Source organism: Pseudophryne corroboree, chromosome 8, assembly GCF_028390025.1.
Source record: "Pseudophryne corroboree isolate aPseCor3 chromosome 8, aPseCor3.hap2, whole genome shotgun sequence".
NCBI classification, from domain to species: domain Eukaryota; kingdom Metazoa; phylum Chordata; class Amphibia; order Anura; family Myobatrachidae; genus Pseudophryne; species Pseudophryne corroboree.
This window is the reverse complement of record NC_086451.1, coordinates 386190036-386217632: the sequence shown is the minus strand read 5'-3', so window position 1 is coordinate 386217632 and position 27597 is coordinate 386190036. Positions and strand designations below refer to the sequence as shown.

The 27597-nt window shown below is 46.6% G+C and overlaps 1 protein-coding gene across 1 annotated transcript in view; it reads left to right on the top strand.

Moving 5' to 3' along the window:
* Positions 1 to 3727, top strand: part of CCNP (cyclin P) — a 50036-nt gene extending 46309 nt beyond the window's left edge. The window contains exons 7-9 of the mRNA XM_063935696.1: positions 728 to 886; positions 2650 to 2822; positions 2905 to 3727. Coding sequence (XP_063791766.1) covers positions 728 to 886; positions 2650 to 2822; positions 2905 to 3091 — 519 coding nt within the window. The 3' untranslated portion in view covers positions 3092 to 3727. The remainder of the gene's footprint in view (positions 1 to 727; positions 887 to 2649; positions 2823 to 2904) is intronic.
* Positions 3728 to 27597: the final 23870 nt, after the last annotated feature.

The window sequence follows — 27597 nt, the reverse complement described above, 5'->3', positions numbered from 1 at the left end:
GGTCCTCTCTGCTAAGCCCTGGAGAGAGATCAAGTAGCAGCCAATCAGCTCCTAACTGCCATGTCACAGGCTGTGTTTGAAAACTAACGTGAGCTGATTGGCTGGTACTTTATCTCTCTCCAAAGCTTAGTACATAGGCCCCTAGGGCACTAGTCCTGTGTCAGGCCGGATCTGCTACAGAACCACTACGAAGTGCTCAGGGAACAGTGGGGGTAATTCTGAGTTGATCGCAGCAGGAACTTTGTTAGCAGTTGGGCAAAACCATGTGCACTGCAGGGGGGAGGCAGATATAACATTTGCAGAGAGAGATAGATTTGGGTGGGGTGTGTTCAATCTGAAATCTAAATTGCAGTGTAAAAATAAAGCAGCCAGTATTTACCCTGCACAGAACCAAAATAACCCACCCAAATCTAACTCTCTCTGCACATGTTATATCTGCCTCCCCTGCAGTGCATATGGTTTTGCCCAACTGCTAACAAAATTCCTGCTGCGATCAACTCAGAATTACCCCCAATATGCAAACTGCTTGTGCACTTTTCTATTGATCTTTGTTTTGCATAGATTCTGTGGGTCTGTTAATGTCCTCCAGCTAATGTGGTGCTGCCAACGTTCCCAGGGTGATAGCGCCTGGCTATTATTACCACTAGTAGGGGCTCAATTTCAGCAATTGAGCAGAAGTCATCTGAAAGCGCTGATGTCCAGATGACCGTTTGTGTGTCTCCCACAGCCAGCAGAGCTTTGCTTCATGATGGAAGACTCCTTCAGCAAAAAGGAGCTTATGAAAATGGAGAAGAAGGTCCTCAGCGGCTTGAGATTTGAGCTGCAATACACCCAACCCCTGCACTTTCTGCGCCTACTCTCTGTCACTGGGAAGTGTCTTGAAAAGGTTTGTGTGCATATGTGTGTGTGAGTGTGTGTGTGTGTGTGTGTGTGTATGTATGTATGTATGTATGTATATATATATATATATATATATATATATATATATATATATATAATGTGTGTGTATTTTGTAGACTTTATATTAACTAGCTGGCAGGATTCCGATTTCCAAACCAGCAGTAACTGTAGGAGGAAACACAATTGTTGACAATGTTTTGTATCTATGTCCTTCACTGTTTCTTGCCTTTCCTTCCTTCCCTTCCTCTGTATGCAAGAAGTGCAATATTTCCACTCCCAGACCCCTCAATCCACCTACTTTTTGAATTATTCATAAAATATTGGCATCTACATTTATAACATTGTGTGGAAGAGTTTAGGAGATATTGGGGTGCTTAACTAGCTCTGGTTGCTGCCTCTTCAATTTACTGTTGGACCTATCCCAGTTTGGTCCAGAAAATGCAAATGGTAAAGTATAGAGGGTGTGAAGATGGCGCAACCGTGTCAGTGGAAAAAGACCCAAATGCATTTGGGTCTTTCTCCTTCAGTCCATAGACACGGTAGCGCCATCTTATTCACATTTATAACATTGATATTTCCATTACCTTGGTCTTCGGACACATGAAAACACTCTCGTTTGTCCAGTCTTGGATCAATACATGTTACAGACATTCCTCCTTCTGTGTCTCTAGTTCATTGATCAGCAAGTGCTTTACCTAATAACTGTCATGACCGTTGGTTTATTAACTCGACAAACTTACCCTAAAGACTGCTCTGAGCTGGTCCAGTCTGGACATATTCCGATCCATCACTGTGTGCTAACTCTCTAAAGATCTCAACCGTTTTGTACTGTTCTGGGGTAAGAGATGTACGAACATGGGACTTCAACCTTTATCTACACACTCTGACATACTGTATCAGCTACCCAACCTCCTGCCATTGTGCTCATACATACATTTGTTTTGGGCATCCCCAAAGCTAATGATGATGGATAAGGTAAACCACAACCTCTGCTGTATACTCACACCCCTAGGAGAAGCACAGAGCTTAATGGTAACTTATCATTCCCTCCCGTTGGTCCCACCCTATCGCTTTGTCCTGGTCCCACACTCACTGGTGAAGTGAGTCCTTTTTGCACTCATCAATAACTGAACCAAAATCTTCAAGGCAGCGTGGATCGTTGTCTTACGGAATAACATTATTCTAGACCAGTGGTTCTCAAACTCGTTCCTCAGGACCCCACACAGTGCATGTTTTGCAGGTAACCCAGCAAGTGCACAGGTGTATTAATTACTCACGGACACATTTTAAAAGGTCCACAGGTGGAGCTATTTATGTCACTTGTGATTCTGTGAGGAGACCTGCAAAACATGCACCGTGTGGGGTCCTGAGGACCGAGTTTGAGAACCAGTGTTCTAGATTATGTAAAATCATTGAGGATTTCTCTATCATTACCTATAAAGTTACATAGAGAGGAATAAAATACACCTAAATGAGCTAAAAAACCTTATATAAAGAGAGGAAGGAAATGAAGCCCATGTCACAGCTTTTAAGAGATGCTATGGCCTCCTATTCATACCCTGTAAGTAGACCAGAAAGGCAGAGTTATGACATTCTTCATAGATAGTATTATTCAATATTGCAACGTAGATGGATAATTAGGGATGTATATCTCTAACCCTAATTATACCCCGTGTAATCATACCCCGCAGTAATGTATACTTCTATATAGGGTAAATGATATCACCTTTCTCCTCTTTGGATCTCCAGGTTCAGTATCTTGCCATGTACTTCATGGAGCTGACTCTGCTTGAGGCTGATGGGGCAATGATTGAGCCAGCGCTCTTGGCTGCTGGTGCACTGACGTTGGCACAGAAGGTTTCCCTGGAGTCTGGATCCCTGAGCCCTGATCAGATGTGGCATGGGGCACTTTATACATACAGGTATGGGTAACATCACTGCCTGCCAGGTCACTGCTTCCAATCTTTTCTCTTTATTTAGTATTGTGTTCACCTCTCATTTCAGTGATACGGAACTAACCAGCCCTCAATATCTTATGGCTAAAGCTGCCCTCCGCGCCAACACAGATTCCAAATCCACCTGGCAAAAGTATTCACGCCCTCAGCAGCTTGGGGTAAGCACAGGCACTGCCATGGCCAACTCCAAGCACCTTGCCCGCTGCTTGGGCTTCTTATGCCCTAATACCGGCTAATTCTGTCCACGTCAGACAGTTCATTACTGGTTTGATTAAAAAGGTGGTCATTTGTGTAACCTCTGTCATGAATATCACAACGTCTACAGTCCGGTCGCTGCGGCGATGAATATGACTGTATGTGCAACTAATAAAGCTACATTAATCCAACAACAACAAAAAATATATATTTTAATGCGTTAACTGTTCTCAATATGATAATTTGGAGCATTTCCTGTTTTGGCATATATATGTGTAATATAAATATAATTTTGTTATTTTTATTTATTTTTAAAGGTTAGGGGGAGATTTAGCAATGCTCGGGGAGAGAGATAAAGTACCAGACAATCCTCTCCTAACTGCCGTATGGTTTAAAAATAACAGGAGCTGATTGAGTGGTACTTTATCTCTCTCCAAGCTCTGCCCCTTTGTTTCTAGAGTTTAAATAGATTTCCAGTTTGTGAAAGCAATCGTTTTTTTTATATGTGTATTGATGGCTATGTATTCTGTCACATGCTTGTGTATGCCTGCATTTTTATACTCTGTATGCTTGTCATTATTAATTAATGTATGTATAAAAAAAATAGGAAATTTGCTTTTCCAAACATTGTCAAAAAAGGAAACAGAACATGGTTAATAAAGTGAATATTTTATGTATCTCATTTTATTTCCTCATTTTACCATACTATCAGTATTCAGGGCGCTTACAGTATGGGCAGAATCTGATTTACATTTTAGAAGCCTATAGGCACACTACTTGTCTATTTTATTATTAATTTAAGCTTTTTTCTTTTCTTTTTCTTTTTTGCTTGTGTTTAACATGAGATTGTTTTGTCATAGAAGCCTAAACGTGTATTAGAACATGTGAACATATGTTCTGACATCAAAGGGAGACAGAACGGTTATATTTGGTTTTATTTTGTATCTCATATGACTCATTAGGGATGGTGAATCAGCGGTCCCGTATTGATCTGTTGGATTGATATGGGGTGGGCATTTTTGTATTTATTACATAGAATAAGCTGGAAAGTAATATTCATTTTCATCAGGATTTGAATTATTTTCATACATGCGCAGTTGGGGAGTTAGATAAAGGTCATACATACACAGTTAGGTCACACAAGCGCAGTTGGGGAGTTAGGTCACACAAGCGCAGTTGGGGAGTTAGGTCACACAAGCGCAGCTGGGGAGTTAGGTCACACAAGCGCAGCTGGGGAGTTAGGTCACAAAAGCGCAGCTGGGGAGTTAGGTCACACAAGCGCAGCTGGGGAGTTAGGTCACACAAGCGCAGCTGGGGAGTTAGGTCACACAAGCGCAGCTGGGGAGTTAGGTCACACAAGCGCAGCTGGGGAGTTAGGTCACACAAGCGCAGCTGGGGAGTTAGGTCACACAAGCGCAGCTGGGGAGTTAGGTCACACACGCGCAGCTGGGGAGTTAGGCAAAGGTCACATATGCGCAGCTGGGGAGTTAGGTCACACACGCGCAGCTGGGGAGTTAGGCAAAGGTCACATATGCGCAGTTAAAAATAAAAAAATAAAGAAAAGGTCACACATGTTTGGGGAGCAAGAGATGTCGGGGAGCAGGTAAATGCATACCTGCATCATTAATTCTTGATCGATCCTATTGATGCATCATTTTTGGATTGATGCTGGGGACATGATGTATCGGATATGAAGATTGATCTTTGATGTCCATCCCTATCACCTATAGCGCATCTCTCCTGCAGGAATAAAGCCGATATGTCTATTGACCTTGGTGATTGCTGTGTCTGTCTCATCCTGTACCAGTGATATTTTCCCAAAGCTCACTGAGGGGACAGCATGGCCTCTCTTAGCAGTGCCCAATGTTATACTAGGTCACCATGATTATCTAGAAGTGTGTCAATACAAAATAAATAAATCGGGGTCAGGGAGCAAAGCAGAGATGAAGAGGGGCTATGGTTATAACAAATATATATTTACTCTGACATCTGGTATGTACTTTTATTATAACGGGACCTTTCCATAACTTATCTGAACATTTTGAATAATTACATGGGTTTCCGATATTTCATTTTAAAATATAGGTTTTTAATTGATTTTCATAGTTCACAGCAATACACGAGGGGGAGATTTATCAAAACACCTAAAGAGAATAAGTGGAGGCATCGCCCATAGCAACCAATTAGTTCTAGCTATTGTTTATCTAGTACATTCTAGGAAATGATAGCCAATAGCTGATTTGTTGCTATGAGAAGACCACCACTTGCCCTATTCAGAAGGTTTGATAAATCTCCCCACCCATTATTTCCACAGTATCCGGATGGAAGATAGACAGCAAATGCATAGTCAATAAGTCGACAACAGACTGTTGACAGTGAGAATTGAGGTTTGGCACTTGGGAAGGTTATGGTTAGGGTTAAGCACTTGGGGAAGGGTTAAGGTTAGGCTGTGGAAGGGGACAGTTAGTGTTAAGAATAGATTAGGTTTAAAATAACAAAAAACCTATGTCTCAACCTTTTCTGTGTCGACCATTTGCATGTTGATCTTTTGACCCTGTCAACTTTTCTACACTGTCGACCTAAATCCTTGTCAACCCCTTGACTGGATAAAAAAAATAATATATATTAAAATCTCCTATATATTAGCCCAGATCTGTGACTTTGTGCCTCATTTGCTAACGCTGGGCGGAGTCACAACACTGGGCGGAGTTAGTCAAATGAGTCACAGATCTGGGCAAATCTATAGGAGACTAGGAGCAGAAGCAAATGGTATAGTCATGGCACAGGCAGGGGTGCATACCTCCCAACTTTCTTCAGGCAGACAGGGGTGCATACCTCCCAGCTTTCTTCAGGCAGAAGGAGGTACACACACTCGGCGAAAAGGGGCGTGGTCAGTGAAAAGGGATGTGGCTTCGCGGGAGGACCCTCGATCGCGAGCCACGCCTCCGTTTTCGGCAGTGAGGGGGCATGCCCAGCGCTCTGTGAGCTGCTGGCATGCCCCCAGGGGCGGGTTATGAGCCCAGGGGGACCAGGGCTGCCCGATCTCATTGCTGTGCCTGCTGCGGGTTTGGGGGCATGGCCTAATTGCGGGATGTGTGGCCATGCCCCCTTATGTAAATTTCTGGGATTTTTTTTATTTTTTTTTATGGGATTTTGGCCCCTCAGCTAGGGGTAAATCCAGAGGGGGTGGTCGCTCCCCCCTACACACCCGCACAGGCAGAAGAAAGCAGGGAGGCTTCTGCCTCCCTGCAACACCACAGACCTGCCTACACGCAGCAGCGTGTGCTGACTGTAGCACAATGCTGCTGCTGTTACTGGCAGGACGGGGGAGCTTCAGAGCTGGGACAGAGCTAGTCCAGCTGGGGGCCCCCCTAAAACTGTGAGGCCCGGGGTACGTACGCCCTGGGCCCCCCCTTAATCTGGCTCTGCTGCCCCCCCCCTTAATCCGTACCCCCTGATGCCCCCTCTCCTCCTGTCTCCACTAAACAGAACAGCGAGTACAGGAGCTTCCCAACTGCCCCCCCCCACCGCGGGACACTGCAGCCCGCGAGTGGGACAGCGGGAGTCGGGACAGACCCAAAAACATGGGACTGTCTCGCGAAAATCGGGACAGTTGTGAGGTATGGGGGTGTGTGAGGGGTATGTCATACAGACAGACGGGCACCGGCTCACTGTGTGCTTAACCCCCCACATCAGCATCCTCAGCAGGGGCTCTCTGGCACGGAGGAGCGTCACTTTCTGGCACACTCCACGCTTCTTAGCTGCAGTTTTGTGGGGCACCTGCCGCTGTGCAGGTTCCGTACTGCCTCTGTTATCTCCAGCCCCGGCAGCCCCACCGCTAGCTGCAGCGCTGCCGCCCACAGTGAGGTGCGCCCAGCTCCTTCTCACACTTTAGCAGGCGGGCAGCGCTGCAGATGTCTGCGCTGCTTGCAGGCTCCGACCTCCCTCCAGCCGCAGCGTCTCCTGGGGGCTAACCAGTCACTCCCAGTCTCCCCTTACCACAGTGCCCAGCAGCCGCGAGGTCCGCGCTGCGTGCATGCTATGACCCCCTCCTCCCTCCAGCCGCAGCATCTCCTGAGGGCTAACCAGTCACTCCCAGTCTTTCCCCGTCACCCCTGTCCTGGACCCGTCACCCCTGTTCTGACCCTGTCACCCCTGTCCTGGACCTGTTACTGCATACCCTCCAACTACCTTTTTCGCAGGTACAGTACCCGCAGCGCATCCAGACCCCTCCCCAATGCACCACACCTCTGCACCTTCTCCTCCACCACATGCAGCACCCCACCCACCCCTCCCCCACACGCTGTGCCTCCAGACACCCTCCACCACCCGCGGCTCATACTCCCCCGCCCCTCCACCACCCACAGCACCTCCAGACCCCCTCCACCATCCACCCCCCATATATGTCTACCCCCACAACTGCCCCCCTCTCCACCCACAGCATCTGCAGACACCCTCCTCCATCCGCTGTCTCCCCCCTCACCCACCCCTCCCCCACCCACGGCACCCCCGCACCCGTCCCTCCAGCACCTGCAGCGCATCCGGACCACCTTCACCATCCGCCGCACCTGCCCCTCCCCCTCATGCGGCGCCTCCGGACCCCCACCCCCGGCACCCCCGCCCCTTCCCATCCCACAGCACCTCCAGAACCCTTCACCCATCTGCAACATCCCTGCACCTGCCCCTCCCCCACCCGTAGCACCCCTGCCCCTCCCCCACCTGCAGTGCCACTGGACCCCTCCCCCATCTGCAGCCCCCACTCCTCTGCCCCTCCCCCACCCGCAGCACCTCCCGACCCTTCCCCATCCGCGCCCCTCCACCCTCAGCATCTACAGACACCCTCCCCCATCCGCAGTCCCCCCCGCACCCGCTACATTCTGTACATCGTGCCCTGCAGGTGCTGTTCACGCTGTCGCAAGGGGCTGCGCCTCCTTCACCATTGCACGCCCTTTCATTGTGCAATATTTAACCACTAACAAAGGAATGCAGGTAATACTCCATATAATACAAATATTGAACCCCAGGAAGGCATGCAAGAGTTAAGGGGGCATAGCCCCTTGCGACGGTGTGAAGAGCGCCCGTAGGGCGCGATGAAGCACCTAGTATGTCTCTATCTCTAAAATGTGTGTCTTTCCTATTAGATAATATACTAGAGTCCTCTCTCCAAAGGATGCTTCTAGAGGAAAATACATTCAGGCAAGACCGGCACTGACACAATTGAAGCACAAGCTTTAGTCACGCTGCAGCATACTTACCTACTTTGCTGCACCTTCCTCCGGGAGGAGGCAGCGTTGTAGGTGCATGAAGGCGTGGCCGGCAGCAGGTTGGGTGTTCTGGGGGTGTGGCCAACAGGGTACTGGACAGTCCGGGGGCATGGCATCATGACCGCGTCATCGTGGCTCCGTCTCCCGCTATGCAGTGCCGAGAAAAGAGGCGCAGTATAGCGGGGGCGGAGATACGATGGCGCGATTCAGCGCGAATCGCGTCATCGGACCCCCTCGGAACGCCCACTTGTTCTCTGCTGCGGGCGGCCGAGGAGGGTCGTGGAGGGGCAGCACGGAAAGCGGGAGGCTTGCCCACCTTTCCGGGGGGCCGGGAGGGCCACACGATTTTCGGGAGCCTCCCGGCCATTCCGGGAGGGTAGGCAAGTATGCTCTGCAGTCATCGTATTTCTCTCCAACCTACTAAGCCAGCCTGTAAGGAGAAAACAGCGGCAGTGAACCTTTTTTTATTTTTTATTTTTATTTTTTTAAGAAATGTAGTACAGGTAACTAATAATCTGTCACTATACAGAGTGGTAAGTAGTTATTGCTACTCCTGTCTTGTTATTTTTTTTAGTCCCTCCTTAGTACTTTGTGTAAGGCCATCTATTTGATTATAATATAGCTATGCCTACCAAGGTAACAATTTAAGTACTATCCGCTGAAGGGCTCAATACAAAACCCACCAATCAGAGCTAGATACCGCTGCTGATGGTCCTCTGTGTATTGCTGCGCCTTCTCTTCAACATGCACAAGATAGACCTCCTAAGTGACGCATCTGTGTGTATACCTATTTGCGGATGCGCAGTACAAAAACGTTTGTCTTGCACAAAAAGAATAACCTACGTCGGCCACTATTATGAGCTCCTATGTATGTGTGGCTGTTACTGCTTCCTTCCATTATAAATGCAACTGCCAGGTTAGCGTAGTCTCTAAGGGGGCTATTTATTAAATTTATACTTATCTCAGTGGTAAGCGCAATTGCCACTTATTTTCATTATTCATCACCACAATTTAACATTGTATAGTTTTATGTGTAATTAGTCATAGGAGTTACTTATTGCTTAGTAAGCGTGCGCAGTGGAACTAGAAGGCCAGATGTAGCTTTCTGTTCCTCTACCACCATATTTTCTAGTCGTAGTCTCTACAGAGCTACCCAGTCATGCTGTCAAATCTGCCCAAATCCTACGTTCAGGGACTTCTCCCGTGATACACCTGTCTGGTGACACACAGCACCTGCCAATGGTGCGCTAAATCCTTCAAAGATTTAAAGCGGAACTAAGCCCCAAAATTTGCTGGGCCTGGTTGTGAGATGCACGCAGTGCCGCACCAAATGGTACTATAGCATGCACAGACGCTAGAGGTGGGTGTTGCAACTTGCAGTCCTTGCAAATTTGGCGTGACCTTGCTGAAATGGGCGTGGCTTTGCATAAAAGGGCGTGGCATTGCAGGAAAAGACTACCTTATACTCCAGTTTTGCAACCTGCATGCCCAGACGTTGGCCACCACAGGAAAAAAAATAATCCTGATTCATGCCCCTTACATTATTTGTCATTTTTCCTCCTTATAGTAATGCCCAGTATACATTATGCCACATACTGCAATGGCCCTTAGACATTATGCCACACACAATAATGCACATGACACATTATGCCACACTCCATAATGCCTGTGACACATTATGATACGCATCGCAATGACCGTCATACATTATGCTACACACTGCAATGACCCTGAGACATTATACCACATACCACAATGCCAGTGATATAGTATACCACACACCGTAATGCTTGTGACACATACCGCAATGCCCATTATACCCTATGCCACGCACCACAATGCCTGTTATACATTATGCCACACACTGCAATGCCCCTGAGACATTATACCACATACCACAATGCCCGTGATATGGTATGCCACACACCGTAATGCCTGTGACACATTATGACACACACCGCAATGTCCGTGATACATTATACCAGACACCGCAATGCCCTTTACACATTAAGTCCTACAGTAAGGATTCTAATTACTTTTAAATTACCTGCTCGTTGCCAGGGGTTTCATGCTCAGGGTGTCATGCTCGTTGCCAGGGGTTTCATGTGGTAGGTGTTATGCTTGTTGCCAGAGGTATCATGTGCTGGGTTTCAAGCTTGTTGCCAGGGGTTTCATGCACTGGCTGTCATGCTCATTGCTAGGGGGTAATGTTTGTTGCCAGGGATTTCATGAGCTGGGTTTTGTGCTTGTAACCAGGGGGTAATGCTTGTTGCTTGGGCTGTGCCCCCAGTGCCAGATATTCCCCCCCCCCAGTGCCCCATATGCTCTCCCCTGTGCCAGCTACACACATAACCCCAGTGCCAAATATGCCCCCCCCAGTGCCAGGTACACATATACCCCCAGTGCCAAATATGCCCCCCCCCAGTGCCAAGTACATATATACCCCCAGTGCCAAGTATGATCCCCCCCCCCAGTGCCAGGTACACATATATCCCCAGTGCCAAATATGATCCCCCTCCCAGTGCCAGGTACACATATATCCCCAGTGCCAAATATGCCCCCTCCCCCAGTGCCAGGTACACATATACACCCAATGCCAAATATGCACTTCCTCAGTGCCAGGTACACACATACCCCCAAGTGCCAAATATGCTCTCCCCAGTGCCAGGTACCCCCCCCTCCCGGGCTTCCCCGCTGCTGTGCATTTTGGGAAGGGACACGGAGGGCACAGCGCGCGCCTCTCCTGTGTGTCCCTCCTGCATCTCCGGTGGCAGCGGCGTGTCTGTCAAATGAAGTGCCGGTTCGTGAGCCAATCAGAGCTCACGAACGGGCACTTCATTTAACAGACACGCCGCTGCCGCCGGAGACCCAGGAGGGACACACGGGAGAGGAGCGCATTGTACCCTCCATATCCTCTTTCCCAAAACAGCCTCAATCAGTGGCGGCGCCGGCGCCCCCGCAGCCCTGCACGCCTCCAAGCGACCACAGTGGCTGCGGCCCCCTAGTTATACCACTGCCTCCCCCTGTAGGCGGCGACTACTTGATCGCAGGGATGCAAAAAACGCACCCTAGCGATCAGGTTTGAATTACCCCCTATCTTCATATGACCTTACCTTCTGCTGAGCAATTGTTGGAACTTTGCTTAGTTCCATACGGCCTCCCTTCAAATTATATCACAGTTAGTTTTAGGGTCATCCCCTCCCATAGCCATTGACCAGAGGATTTAGCTATTATTATAGGCATACTCAAAGCCTATCCCTCTGTCATGGTATATTCCGTCTCATTGTTGATGCTCATAATTGCAGAACAAGTTGTTGTCCTATGTATTTAAAAAACAATGTAAAGGGAAAAGAAAAATAGGTAAAAAAACAGCAGCGGCCTTCTGGATCAATGGCTGTAGACCAAGACCATTAACACGTGACGCCGAATTCCAGTGTGCTGCTAATAAATTTATAATCTGCAGTATTTCTTATAGTGCACCGTGCTAATAGGAAGAATTAGCTCCTGCGGTTAGGCAGAGCTTGCTCTTAATGCTGCTCCAGCTAACAGCTCTAATGATATTACTAGTCACACGGGAGGCAGCCAAACCACAGGTCAGAATGATTATGTATATATGAATTCCAATGTTTTGCCCTGATCTGTGGATGCTATGGCTGCTTCGTTCTCGCTATGAGCAGTGAGTGTGTGAGAGAGAACTGGCACTCCGAAAATGAAAGTGTCTAAAATTGACCTTAAACTTTACCATGTTAGTGATGTGAAAAGATAGAAGGGGTATATTCAATTGATGTCGAATTACTGAAATTGTCGAAAAACGGGGCATTTTCGACCAAAAAAACCTGTCGAATTGGATTAGACCAGTGATTCCCAAACTGTGTGCCTAGGCACCCTGGGGTGCCTCAGAACACTTGCAGGGGTGCCTTGGGTTGGTGGTCCAGGTCCCAATCAAAATTGTTTCTGGTCAATGTAGTAGGCAAAACCAGTGCTGGTGACTTCCAATCATAAAATATGAGGACAAACAGAAGCAAATCTTGTCCCTCACCACATAATGGAACCTAAAGATGACATATAAACACAATTTTTTATTTAATATTTATTTAAAAGTTACTCGCTAAGAAATTTTTGGCCTAGGGGTGCCGTGAATACAATTCTGATACTCTAGGATGCCATGATTCCAAAAAGTTTGGGAACCACTGGATTAGACAATTCAATACAGTACTTATCGACAAAAAAAACTGTCGTTTCATTTTTTACTTTTTGGTATTCGACAATTTAATGTCTGTAATGTTAAAAATGCGGCTTTTCGACAAAAGTATATTCAATTGAAGAATGTCGATTCGACAACAGTGCTTTTCGACAGTCATTTCGTCAATTTCATTCCGCCTCATTTTTCTGTCGTGAGCTGACAAAATTTTTTAATAACATGTATTTTTTGGTGCTTTTGTGATTGCTAATAGCATATCTATTTATATTTGAAGGGATTCTCTACTTGGTTTGTCTATTTATGACCCACAAGTATTATTTAATCGATTTTTTAAAAGAATATTTTTTCCTTAATTCGCCTAAGGGAAATGTACCCATGATTCCACAGTTTTTCCCAGGATACACTCCTCCAAAGCCACTCCTCTCTCCTGACTCCCGTTTTTTGAGACTTCAGTGAGAGGAGCCATTACAGTCCGCTCTCTTGTGGAATCGTTTTTTAGGACAATCCCTGCGTTTTACAACGTATATATCCTATTTTTTTACGGACTACAATAATGGAGCCTTTTTCTGACCAGATTGTGATGTTCATGAAGTCGAATTCAGGCCGCCCACTATTCGACAATTGGTCCGTTTTTTGACAGGGGGAGTGTCGAATCCATTATTAATTGAATATGTCGAATTCTGGTCCCGGGTGGAGGGTTTCGCCTGTCGAATAGTGTCCAAAAACTGTTGAATTCACGCCGGAATTCGACTTCAATTGAATATACCCCACAGTGAGCAATTCATAGATGGATGCAGCCGCGTGTCTGTATGCTGCGTACATCTGATCTGCGCACGTGCATCCTGGAGGGATGAGGCCACAAGGTGACTGAAGGCGGCAGACATTTTGTGGGTGGCATTGCGTAGGCATGGCGGCTGAAACCGGGGCGTGTCAAGAGCCTTTTCAGGGCGGTTGCGAAACGTCACATGCAGCCGATTAAAAAAAAAAAAAAGCTGCGTCGGCAGGGATCAACCTCTATTCCATGCATCCGCAATTGAATTGCGGACGCATCATGAGGCGGCGCCACACATGCTTAGCGTCCTTGCCCTGTGCTGGGGCGGCCCCCAACATGTGAGGAGATGGAAGCATATCTTGCTGTGTAAAGAAAGATCTGCGTCCGTCCCTGAATAACCCCACAGGTCTGTCAACTGTTTCTGTCTTCCCAAACTTGTATTTGTCCAGAAGAGAGCAAAATGTAACATGCGGTGTCTGTGGTTAATTTTAACTTCACAGAGCAAAATATCTTTGTTACCCTAAAAACTGGAGGAATGTCTTTAATTAGTACCCACATCATTTCCTACACTAATTATATAGAAATCATGGGGGGAATGTAATAAAGTGCCATTTTTTTCAAAGTTCTTTTTTTAGCAGGTGTGATACTGGTCATTTTCCAGCGAGAGACAAATTGTCAGTTGTGATACTCGTCAGAAAGTTTGAGGAATCGCACTATAACATGACATACTGCAAATTGCCATCCTGATTTGTGTGTGTTGAAGCTGCTAGTCGCCAGATGCAATAGCCTGTGCATTGTAAAGTTGCCAGAAATGCACCAGGAAAATCGGCTAACAAAAGCTGTTTTTCTGGCCAGCGAGATATCTGTGGACTATTTCAACTCAAGAAAAGTCTATAAAAAGCCACCCAAATACCATTTAAAAGTTTCACATGTACAAAGCCAAATTATGTCAACATATTTAAACACTGATATTTCTGCCAAATCAGGATTCGGGTGTAATCCGTAGCTTATGATGCCTCTCTGTTGAACCCATACACTCTGTCTGTTCACAAATGTAGTGAAGCGCACCTATTCACTTTGGGTGAGATACTGTAAAATGCACAACTGGACTTACCATTGGCAAGTTCAGTGACTTCACAATTTTGGTGTGGTGGTTCCCTGTGCTCTTGAAAAAGTTTTATTTTATTGTAAACTAAGTAGGTATGGCCATCGATGATTTGAAATCGTCAATGGTTTATGACCATTGGTAACTACGTTTGCCATCAATGATACAGAGCTACTGAATTATTATCTTTTTCTTCCTCCAAGGTGTTGAGACACAGCCTAGCTCAGCCCTCTGACACCTGTGAATTCCCGCCCGTGGGCTCTGATTGGCCCGCAGCTCATCGCACACTAAAGCAGGGGTGACCATCGGAAGGTGAAAACATTGATGGTTACTTTGCAGATGGTTTCACACCATTGAGGTCATCCCTCAATGGTACCATCGAGAGAGAACCCACCGATGTACATCCTCCATCGGTTTCTAATAAACATTGATGGTTTGACATTGATGGTAGAGGTGGTCTAATGTTTGACCACCATCGATGGCTGAGTTCCAGTGGTGATGATCCCACAGCCCACTGGCACCTTGTGCCCATATGTGTCTGGCTACGGCTGCAAAGGGGCTGGCATGGCAGTTATGTTGCTGGGCCGAGTTACCACGAGCAGCTGCTAAATTGGGTGTGGTATGGCTGACCGGCGGTCAGGACAACGCTGGTCAGCATACCAAGGCCGGGATCCCGGCAGCATACAGACGCCGGGATCCCAACAGGGAGGGGCAAATGCAGCAAGCCCCTTGTGGGCTCACTGCGCTCGCCACACTGCGGGCTCAGTGGCGACCTGCGGTTAGCACAGTTTCTATTTCCACTATATGGGTGTCGTAGACACCCACGAGTCAAAATAGTCCCTGTTGGTCGGCATGCCGACCGTCGGGATAGTGAGGGTGCGGGATGTTGGTGGAGGTCATGTGACCGCCTGTCTCCCGACCGCCGGTCACATGAATACCACCCACTAAATTAGATCCAGAGATGAGGGCGGGGCCCAGAGTCTAGCCAGGGGTGGGCCACGTTTGCCCATCCCTGCTTTACAGTCTTTCCATGTGTTGAATACAGAGGGGGCAATACAGGATCAAGACAGATTCATTAAACTGTATTTTAAAATGTTTTTTTTTTCTTTCCTCAAACAACACTCATTATTTTTGTGATTAATGATACATTGATGACTTTTGCTTCTTTTGACCAATAACATGCCAGAGAATTTATGTGTGTTCCCTTGGCCTTGTGTCTTAAACCTTTCTCCCACGATCCACAATTTTGCCTAATTTATACCAGCTTGTAAACTGCTGAACAATAACACTCTTAAGTGATTTAACCATAGTTGCCTACTCCCCCAGAGCGGTTGGGAGTCTCCAGAAAATCAGGTGGCCCTCCTGAAAGACTGGGCAATTCTCCTGTAGCGGGTTACAGTTGTTAGGTCGACCACACTTAGGTCGACCACTATTTTCGACATGCATTAGGTCGACATGGAAAAAGGTTGACATGCGTTTTTTTCATATTGTTTTTAGTTTTTTTTTACTTTTTCATACTTTACGATCCACGTGGACTACGATTGGGAACAGTAACCTCTGCTGAGTGCAGCGAGGCACCTTGCCCGAAGCATGGCAAGCCAAGCGAGCCATGCAAGGGGACACGGTGCACTAATTGGGGTTCCCCTTCACTTACCAAAGAAAACAACACCAAAAAAAGTCAAAAAACTAATGGCGATCTTTTTCCACGTCGACCTTGTTCATGTCAACATAATGACTGTGTTGACCTATTTCAGGTTTCAACCTAGTCACTGTCGACCAATAGTGGTTGACAGAGCCAGCCATAGGCATAGGCAAACTAGGCAATTGCCTAGGGCATCGGCAGCTTCTGCTGATTAAAATGATATGTGGCATGCCTATATTCTGCATACCTCCCAACATGACCCTCTCCAGGAGTGACACAATGCTCTGCTTCTGGACTTTTCTCTTAATGTATGATTGCTGGCACCTGTGTTGAACAGGTTAATGGATAAGAAAGGTGTTTCAGCACAGGTGATGGCAATCATACATTAAGTGGGAAGTCCAGGAGCAGAGCATTCTGTCCCTCCTGGAGAGGGTTATGTTGGGAGGTATGTATTCTGTATGTAGCATTTCATATGCAGATACAGCCACAGTCTCGCACAGTATATAGGCATGCTGCATATAATTTTAATCAGCAGAAGCTGCTTGTGCATCCTAGCCACATTGCAATGCAAATAAGATGTATTTTCATTAAAAAAAGGTGCCAGATGTTAGCATTGTGGCAATATTTATGAGGACACCTCACACGCGCACGCAGGGGGGGTTTCTGAGTACCTAGAAACCCCCCCTGACCGCCGAGCCATCAGCGCTGCCGAACGATTGTTTTTTTATTGTGTGTATACGGAGGAGCTGCCCTGGTATCATGGCAGCTGCAGCTTCCTCCTTACACTGACTGCTGGCTGCCTGTAGGGGGAGCTGCAGCGACAGCACGCAGCTCCTCTCAGGCAGTACGTGAGGGTACCTGGCAGCCTGGGTGTTTTAGACAAGAGATCGGTGAGGGCAGGCAGTGGCTGGCTCACACTCCAGAAGAACTCTCAGTGACTGCAGGTGAAGGAGGGGCCAGTAGGCTATAATAAATTATGCTGGCCGGGTGAAGCACGTGGCATGTTGTCCTGTGGGTGGATGGGTGGTATGCTTCCTCTTAATGATGTGTGTGTATACTGTGTGCATGTGTACTGTGTGTATGGTATGTGTGCATGTATAGTATATATGTATCATATGTAGTATATATACTATCTGTGTATGTATGTATGTATGTATGCTGTGTACATGTATACTGTGTGTGTGTGTAATTGTATACTATGTATGTATACTGTGTGTATATGTTTGGTATGTATGCTCTGCATGTATAGTATGCATGCATGTGTGTGTGTGTGTGTGTGTGTGTGTGTGTATGTTGTGTGCATGTATGTATGTATGTATGTATGCATGCATGCTGTGTGTATGTATAGTATGCATGTGTGTATTTATGCTCTGTGCAAGTATTATATGTATGTATGTATGTATGCTGTGTGCATGTATACTATGCATGCATGTATATTGTGTGTTTGTATGTATGTTGTGTGCATGTATAATATGTATAGTATGCATGTGTATGTATGCTGTGTGCATGTATACTGTATAAGTGCTGCGTACATGTATACTGTGTATGTATGTATGTATGCTGTGTACATGTATAGTGTGTGTGTGTGTGTGTGTGTGTGTGTGTGTGTGTGTGTAATTGTATACTATGTATGTATACTGTGTATATGTATATGTTTGGTATGCATGCTCTGCATGTATAGCATGCATGTGTGTGTATGTATGTTGTGTGCATGTATAATATGTATGTATGTATGCTGTGTGTATGTATAGTATGCATGTGTGTATTTATGCTCTGTGCATGTATTATATGTATGTGTGCTGTGTGCATGTATACTATGCATGCATGTATATTGTGTGTTTGTTTGTTTGTATGTATGTTGTGTGCATGTATAATATGTATAGTATGCATGTGTATGTATGCTGTGTGCATGTATACTGTATAAGTGCTGCATACATGTATACTGTGTATGTATGCTGTATGTATGTATGTATGATGTGTACATGTATAGTATGCATGTGTGTATGTATGCTGTGTGCATGTATACTGTATTAGTGCTGCGTACATGTATACTATGTATGTATGTATGCTGTATGTATGTATGATGTGTACATGTATAGTATGCATGTGTGTATGTATGCTGTGTGCATGTATACTGGGTGTGTATGTATGTTGTGTGCATTTATGCTGTGTATGTATGTATGTATGTATACTATGTATGTATGTATGTATACTGTGTGTGCATGTATACCCTTTGTTCATGAGTTGTGTGTGTGTGTGTGTGTGTGTGTGTGTTTGTAAGTATGCTAATGTATGTGTGTACGGTGGTCCGGCACTCAGGTGCCCTCTGTATTTAATTGTAATCTAAGTAAAAAAAAGGCAGGGGCCAATACCCTCAACACATTGGTATGCTGTGACCGTGCATCATATATATAATGTATGTAGCTTGTCGTCTGGCACTCTGGACACATTAATCGATGCCGTGGTGCCCTCCTTGTGATTATACACTTGCAATTCTCCTGGAACCTATCGCTAGGTTCATTATGGAAAAATTTGAGGCAGCACTCCGCAGACTTCCATATCAAACATGTATTCAAGTTTACATCATCTCAAGAGTTCAATTACAAAACAATATTTCAAGGCTTATATACACACAGACACACGTGTGTGTGTGTGTGTGTGTGTGTGTGTGTGTGTGTGTGTGTGTGTATGTATATATATATATATATATATATATATATATATATATATATATATATAAAATAGTCAATCTAGAGGCATCATCAAGATTACATTTTAATTTTATTTATTAAAATGAAATATTGACCTGTACACTTGTGTACTGAACTGTCCGGCTAAGATGCTGCGGACTGTTATGTGAGTAATTCTACCGCCTACCAAGACCTGTGAGTGCCGCTGCCTCTAGATGACTGTGACATACTGTAACTCCATTCGGGGCACCAAGGCATCTTTACCTGGTGAATTTTTTTTTTCTATGTGTTTTATTTATTTATATATATATATATATATATATATATATATATATATATATATATATATATATATATATATATATATATATACATACATAGATACATGTACGGAAACCCCCCCATGGAAATCCTGCGTTTGCCACTGCACATCTGTATCCAAGTAGAGGCAGAGGTCACAGTGTTAGTGGAAGTGTGATTGCTGTGTGCATGTGAGTGGGTTGGTTGTGCAGTAGTGTTCGGAATATGTGTAAGGAGCTTTATGTGTGTCATGTAAAAATGCATTAATAATGTGCAACATGTGTAAGGGGCACTATGCATGTCATTATGTGTATAAGGGCATTAATAATGTGCGGCATATGTGTAAAAGGGTACTACTGTATATGTGTCATTATGTGTATAGGGGCACTAATAATGTGCAGCAAATGTGTAGGGGGCATGTGTGTGTCATTATGTGTATAAGAGCATTCATAATGTGCGGCTTATGTGTAAGGGACATTATGGGGTATATGAGAATCGCGGCAATTTTTCGCCCGTTTTTTAATTCGACACAATTCGACCGTCGAATTCCGGCAGGTGGGTACCGGAATTCAACATATTCAATAAAAAACGGATTCGACAGTCCCGCTGTCGAAAAACGGCCGATTTGACGGATTTTGATTAGATTTGTAAAAATGTTAAAAAAAAACGGGAAAAAACGTTAAAAAACCCGAAAAAAAATTGCGTGGGGTCCCCCCTCCTAAGCATAATTAGCCTCGGGCTCTTCGAGCCGGTCCTGGTTCTAAAAATCCGGGGTAAAAACTGACATGGGATCCCCCGTATTTTTAAAACCAGCACCGGGCTCTGCGCCTGGTGCTGGTGCAAAAAATACGGGGAACAAAAAGCGTAGGGGTCCCCCGTATTTTTTACACCAGCATCGGGCTCCACTAGCTGGACAGATAATGCCACAGCCGGGGGTCACTTTTATACAGCGCCCTGCAGCCGTGGCATTAAATATCCAACTAGTCACCCCTGGCCGGGGTACCCTGGAGGAGTGGGGACCCCTTCAATCAGAAGAACTACAAGTCCCAGCAAGCCTCCCCCACAAGCTGGTACTTGGAGAACCACAAGTACCAGCATGCGGGTGGAAAAACGGGCCCGCTGGTACCTGTAGTTCTACTGGGAAAAACATACCCAAATAAAAACAGGAGACACACACCGTGAAAGTAAAAGTATATTTCATACATGCCGACACATACATACTTACCTATGTTGACACGCGGACTGCCACGTCTCCTGGCTGACCGCGGGTAACCCCACCGCTGACCGCAAAGTTCCCACCATTGAAACTAATGGAGGGAGCTGTGCGATGCGCTGTCTGCCAGCTCAGACGCGCATACAGCCAATCAGGAGAGTGCCACGAAGTGGCGCTTCCTGATTGGCTGAAGGGACCCTCTGTGACAGTACTCACAGGGGGTCTCTGCATTCGGGGAAAGGGGTCCCAGTCCGCCTGGTCCGGGTGTTCGTTTTTTTTTTTTTTTGCCAAGTACGTGGATTATAATAAAAGACCACAGGACACTGGATCAGGTGAGTATAATTTTATTTTCAGGTACACCGTGGATTCTACTTGGACAAGTGGACAGAGGTCGGCGTGTGAACATCGGTAAGTATGTGTGTGTCGACATGTGTGAAATAAAGTTGTACTCTCGCGGTGTGCGTGTCCTGTTTTTATTTGGGTATTTTTTTCCAGTAGAACTACAGGTACCAGCGGGCCCATTTTTTCTCCCGCATGCTGGTACTTGTGGTTTTCCAAGTACCAGCTTGCGGGGAGGCTTGCTGGGACTTGTAGTACTACTGGAAAAAACAATATTCTTTCATTTTTCCAAAGGCTATCAGCCCCCCATCCGCAGCCCTTGGATGGGGGGGACAGCCTCGGGCTTCACCCCTGGCCCTTGGGCAGAGCCCGGTGCTGGTTTTAAAAATACGGGGGATCCCCTGTCAGTTTTCCCCCCGGATTTTTAGAACCAGGACCGGCTCGAAGAGCCCGAGGCTGGTTATGCTTAGGAGGGGGGACCCCACGCATTTTTTTTCCCAGATTTTTACCATTCCATAAAAAAAAAAAATATATATATATATATATATATATATATATATTTAAAAATATATAAGTAATACTTGTGCCAAACCAAGTACCTAATCCCTTCTAATACAAATAGATATGCTATTACCAATTAAAAAAACACACAAAAAAACATGTTTTAATATTTTTTATTAGATTCCGCCAGCAAAGTGTGGCGGATTGAAAATGACGAATTTACTGTCTAAAAGCACTGTTGTCGAATTTACAATCTTCAATTGAATATACTTTTGTCGAATTGCCGCATTTGTACCATTGCAGAAATGTCGAATTTGCCGAATTTCAAAAAGTCAAATTTGGAAAGTCCGTTTTTTTGGCGAAAAGTACTGAATTGCATTGTCGAAATTTTTTTTGGGGCGAAAATGTCCTGTTTTTTTACATTTTCGGGAATTCGACCGCAATTGCATATACCCCTGTGTGTAAAAGGGCATTAATATAGGTTGTCATAATGTGTAAAGTGCATTATGTTTATAAGGGCATTAATAATGTGTCTCATATGTGTAAGGGGCATTACTGTGTGGAATTATGTGTATAAATGCATTACTAATGTGTGGTATTATGTGTATAAGGTGCTCTACTGTGTGGCGTTGCATATAGAAAGGGCACTACTGTGTCATCTAATGTGAATAAAGAGCAATAGGGTGTGGTGTAATGTGAATAAAGAGCAATTCAGTGTGATGTAATGTGAATAAGGGACTCTACTGTGAGTAGTAAAGTTTATAAGGTAAAGAGATACTACTGCGGGATGTAATATGAATTATGAACACTATCGCATGATCAAATGTGAATGAAGTTGCAGTACTGTGTGGCGGAATTGGAATTGGAATTACTATTGTGTGGCCATGCCCCTTGCCAGCTAAAACACACCCCTTTATGGGCTGTGCGCCAAATGTGCAAACTGTTCCTATTTAAAATATAGGGGGTACAAACAACAAAATAAGGACTGCTATGGGTGAGGGGAGATGGTGCTGGGAAAGAGGCGCAAGGTCAGAGGCGGAACCAGTGGTGGTGCTAGGGGGCACCAGCCAAAATCTTGCCTAGGGCATCATATTGGTTAGGGCCACCTCTGGTGGTTGACCTAATGACTGTTAACCTAAGTGTGGTCGACCCTATGACCCATACCCTCCATAGCTTCCCTCCGCCCAGCCGACTACTTTCTGAGTGAAGTGTGCGGACTCGGCGGGTGATGAGGCGATTCATGCTGAATTGTGTTATTGTAGGGGACCATGGCCACAATGATGTGATTGTACAGCCACACCCCCTGTACAGCCTCCTTAGCATCTTTGCAACCCCTAAACTGCCCCCTATACCAATCCAAGGAGATGCACCTTTGGATTGTTATTGTTCATTGCTACAAAATATTGCATCTGAAAACAGAATGCTACTTAACATTGTTTCACCTTTTCTGAATGACCTCCTTCTGCCAGCGATAAATGAGAATGAGCTGGTGGAACAGTACTGTGTTTCCCTGTAAACTTCTGATGGACCAACCTAACAGGTCAAAGTTGCGTCACCTTATTCCCCCAAACTACGTTATGTGTGCCAAGTTTGGTGCTCCTAGCACCAGTGGCATAACTACAGGGTGGCGCTAGACTGGCGAATGTCCAGGGGCCCACAAGGTGAAGGAGGCCCACCAAGCTTTGGCGTCTGGATAGGCTTGAAGCTACTGACTGAATTATCAGACCCCTGGATCATCATCTGCTGCAACTACATCGAAACTGCTGACTGCTGGGCCCGTCTGACCACCTGTCTGCTGCTTGCCTGAGGGAGGCTCTTCTGCCTTTGGAGTCTGCCTATGGAGGTTGTTGTTCCAGCAGGTACCCATTGGTGTGTCTATCCCCTGGGAGTGCCTTTTACCAGCATTCTTCAGAGGACACAGTTAAAATGCCGACAAAGGTGGGATTCCTGGCGCCAAAATGCCCACGCCTAGAATCAAAAATGTCCTCTCAGTGGGACACACTTGCGTCCTGCCACGGTGGGTGGGAGTTTAGGTTCAGGAATTAGAAGGGGGATTAGGGTGTAGGGACAGGAAGGTTAGTGTTAGGTACCTGGGAGGAGGGTTAAGTTTAGGCACTTAGAAGGGGAGGTTAGCTCTCACTTGCCTCCCATCCAATTGTGGTCAGGTTTTTTACTACAAAAAAAGAGTAGAATAATACAACGAAGGTAGGGCCTAATTCAGGCCTGATCGTAGCCTTGCAAAATTTTGCAGGGCTACGATCAGGCATACTGACATGCGGGGGGACGTCCACACAGGGCTAGTTCGTCCCGCATGTCAGGCTCGCCCCCCTCCCCCCGCAGAAGTACAAAAGCATCGAACAGCGGCGATGCTTTTGCACTTCAGGAGTAGCTCCTGGCCAGAGCAGCTTTTGCGTGCTGGCCGGGAGCTACTCGTTGCTGCCTGGGTCGCAGCGGCTGCGTGTGACGTCAAGCAGCCGCTGCGGCCCGCCCCCAGCACGGTCTGGCCACGCCTGCCTTGGCCAGACTGCACCCACAAAACGGCTGAGCCACCCCCCTCCCGCCCAGCGAGTGCCTCTGCCTGTCAATCAGACAGAGGCGATCGCTAGGCAATGACAGCCGTCGCATGCGCTGAACGATAACCATTGAAGAGGTACGTAAACCTTTTATTTTAATACACAACATTTCTTTTGGCAATATTCAATTGATATATTGCGCCCAATCTCCCGTCAATTTAGAGGCGAGATCGCGGGGCGAGATTCAATTGTCCCCCGTTATCACCCCTATCGCACCCATAGCAGTCGGGTTTAGCTGTGTAAAACAGCTAATCCCGACTAAAGTCATGTGTGCCCAAACGGGTCATCTGACTAAAGTCAAGTCACCTTTGGGCGCCCAAGCGGGTCACTTTTTTTTTTTGCACATTTCAGCTTGCTACCCCCAGAAGTAGTGAGCTGAAATGCTGATATCGCGCCCGTCGGCAGAAACAATTGAATAGCTGCTGGCGGAAACAATTGATTTCCGCCCTTAGGGTGTGGATTAATAATCCACAATCTCTAAAAGACAATCAATAGGTCAACATGCTTTAGGTTGACAGGTTCAAAAAGTCAACAGATGAATGGCCGACAGTGCTTAAAATTGACAGGTACAAAAGGTCAACTGGGACGATGTAATAAACGACAGACAGTGTGGGGGTACACACCAGGCCTGATTCCGATCTGGTTGGAGCAGCAGTGATGGCGCTGTATGGTGATGCAGCAGGAGGCTCTATTACAAGCAGACGCCTCCTGCTGCAGTAGTGATCTCACCTGCGTCCTAGAACGCAGACATCGGATCACACACCATCAAGCGGCTCGCCCGTAATAGGAGCCAGAAGATACCTGTGCAACCACAAAGATCCCTGGCCTCTTCCCTCCCCCTAAACAGCAGCAACATGTGGAGAAACGGAGGCTCTCACCACCCTCAAATGGCACCCGACTGTCAGTCACTGAGAGTCTGATGCTGGACTACGTGCTACGTCGCAGGACCTGTTCACGCACCTGCAGAACGGGTCCTGCGCGTACACAAAGTACCGATAATTGCACAGCGCACCTCCAAACACATCTGAATAACTACCACTGTGCAATCGGTACAATATATTGATACGATCCCCCATCAGAACAATATATTAGGCAACTGATCACATAGGGCTTGATTCAGATGAAGTCGCAACTTCGATGGTGCCGCAACTGAGTGATTATTGTTATACTGCACGTGCATCACGGCCACAGTGCGCCCTCTCCAAGGTACCTTTGCAATCAGTCGCAGAGTGATTGACAGGAAGAGGCCGTCTGGAGAGGTACAGTAGCGGGGAATGTCTGCAAAAACCCAGCTTGTCGTGACCATTTTTAGGTGTGTCTCAGCATGCCATTATGATCTTGTATGCATAAAACATTGCGCCAGCATGGCAGCTCCCACGGATATTCTGTTCCATGTTGGCACTCAGGGAGTTTATACGATGTTTCTCGCATTTGTGTTGCAGTTGTGATGGAGTATGCAGTGGCTGAGCATGTTTCGATGACTTTGATGGGCGTAACTTGTGAGCGGCTGCTCGCAGTTCCGTCACTAAAAAATATTGCTGCTGTGTCGGCATTGTGACTGAATGAGGCCCATAGTGACATGGCCCACGGACATTTTGCTAGGTTTGTTATGTTATTCCCTCAAACACAATGTTTTAAATGCTACATATTTCTCTGACGTCCTAGTGGATGCTGGGAACTCCGAAAGGACCATTGGGAATAGCGGGCTCCGAAGGAGGCTGGGCACTCTAGAAAGATCTATGACTACCTGGTGTGCACTGGCTCCTCCCACTATGACCCTCCTCCAAGCCTCAGTTAGATTTTGTGCCCGGCCGAGGTTGGATGCACACTAGGGGCTCTCCTGAGCTCTTAGAAAGAAAGATAGACTTAGGTTTTTTATTTTCAGTGAGACCTGCTGGCAACAGGCTCACTGCAGCGAGGGACTAAGGGGAGAAGAAGCGAACTCGCCTGCTTGCAGCCGGATTGGGCTTCTTAGGCTACTGGACACCATTAGCTCCAGAGGGATCGACCGCAGGCCCAGCCTTGATGTTCGGTCCCGGAGCCGCGCCGCCGTCCCCCTTACAGAGCCAGAAGCAAGAAGATGGTCCGGAAAATCGGCGGCATGAAGACATCAGTCTTCACCAAGGTAGCGCACAGAACTGCAGCTGTGCGCCATTGCTCCTCTCACACACTTCACACTCCGGTCACTGAGGGTGCAGGGCGCTGGGGGGGGCGCCCTGAGGCAGCAATAAAAACACCTTGGCTGGCAAAAATACCTCAATATATAGCCCCAGGGGCTATATATGAGGTAAATACCCCTGCCAGATTCCATAAAAAAGCGGGAGAATAGGCCGCGGAAAAGGGGCGGAGCTATCTCCCTCAGCACACTGGCGCCATTTTTCCCTCACAGCTCCGCTGGAAGGAAGCTCCCTAGCTCTCCCCTGCAGTCTACACTACAGAAATGGGTTAAAAAAAGAGAGGGGGGTCACTAAATTTAGGCGCAGTATACATTATATAGAAACAGCAGCTATAGGGGACATAACTCAGTTAGTCCCTGCATTATATAGCGCTCTGGTGTGTGCTGGCATACTCTCACTCTGTCCCCCCAAAGGGCTTTTGTGGGTCCTGTCCTCGTTTAGAGCATTCCCTGTGTGTTTGCGGTGTGTCGGTACGGCTGTGTCGACATGTTGAATGAGGAGGCTTATATGGTGACGGAGCAGAGGCTGATATATGTGATGCCGCCCCCTGTGGGGCCGACACCAGAGTGGATGGATAGGTGAAAGGTATTAACCGACAGTGTCAACTCCTTACATAAAAGGGTGGATGACGTAACAACTGTGGGACAGCCGGCTTCTCAGCCCGCGCCTGCCCAGGCGTCTCAAAGGCCATCAGGGGCTCAAAAACGCCCGCTCTCTCAGATGGCAGACACAGATGTCGACACAGAGTCTGACTCCAGTGTCGACAAGGTTGAGACATATACACAATCCACTAGGAACATCCGTGACTTGATCCCGGCAAATAATAAATGTGTTATACATTTCTGACATTAACCCAAGCACCTCTAAAAATGGGTTTTAGGTTGGGGAGAAAAAACAGGCAGTGTTTTGTTCCCCCATCAGATGAATAAATGAAGTGTGTGAAAAGCGTGGGTTCCCCCGTTAAGAAACTGGTAATTTTTAAAAAGTTACTGATGGCGTACCCTTTCCCGCCAGGAGGATAAGTTACGCTGGGAGATATCCCCTAGGGTGGATAAGGCGCTCACACAGTTGTCAAAAAAGGTGGCACTGCCGTTTTAGGAACGGCCACTTTGAAGGTACCTGTTGATAAAAAGCAGGAGGCTATCCTGAAGTCTGTATTTACACACTCAGGTGCTAGACTGAGACCTGCAGATCGTGCTGCTGCAGCGTGGTCGGTGACCCTGTCAGGCATACTAGTTTGCTAATATGAGAACATATTAAAGACGTTGTCTTATATATGAGGGATGTACAGAGGGATATTTTGCCGGCTGGCATCCAAAATGAATGTAATGTCCATTCTGTCAGGAGGGTATTAGAGACCTGTCACTGGACAGGTGATGCTGACTTAAAAGGCGCATAGAGATTCTGCCTTATAAGGGTGAGGAATGATTTGGGGATGGTCTCTGGGACCTCGTATCCACAGCAACTGCTGGGAAGAAATATTTTTACCTCAGGTTTTCTCACAGACTAAGAAAGCACTGTATTATCAGGTACAGTCCTTTCGGCTTCAGAAAAGCAAGCGGGTCAAATGGCGCTTCCTTTCTGTACAGAGACAAGGGAAGAGGGAAAAAGCTGCACCAGTCAGCCTGTTCCCAGAATCAAAATTCTTTCCCCGCTTCCTGTGAGTCCACAGCATGACGCGGGGGCTCCACAGGTGTAGCCAGGTACGGTGGGGGGCCGTCTCAAAAATTTCAGCAATTAGTGGGCTCGCTCACAGGTGGATCCCTGTTT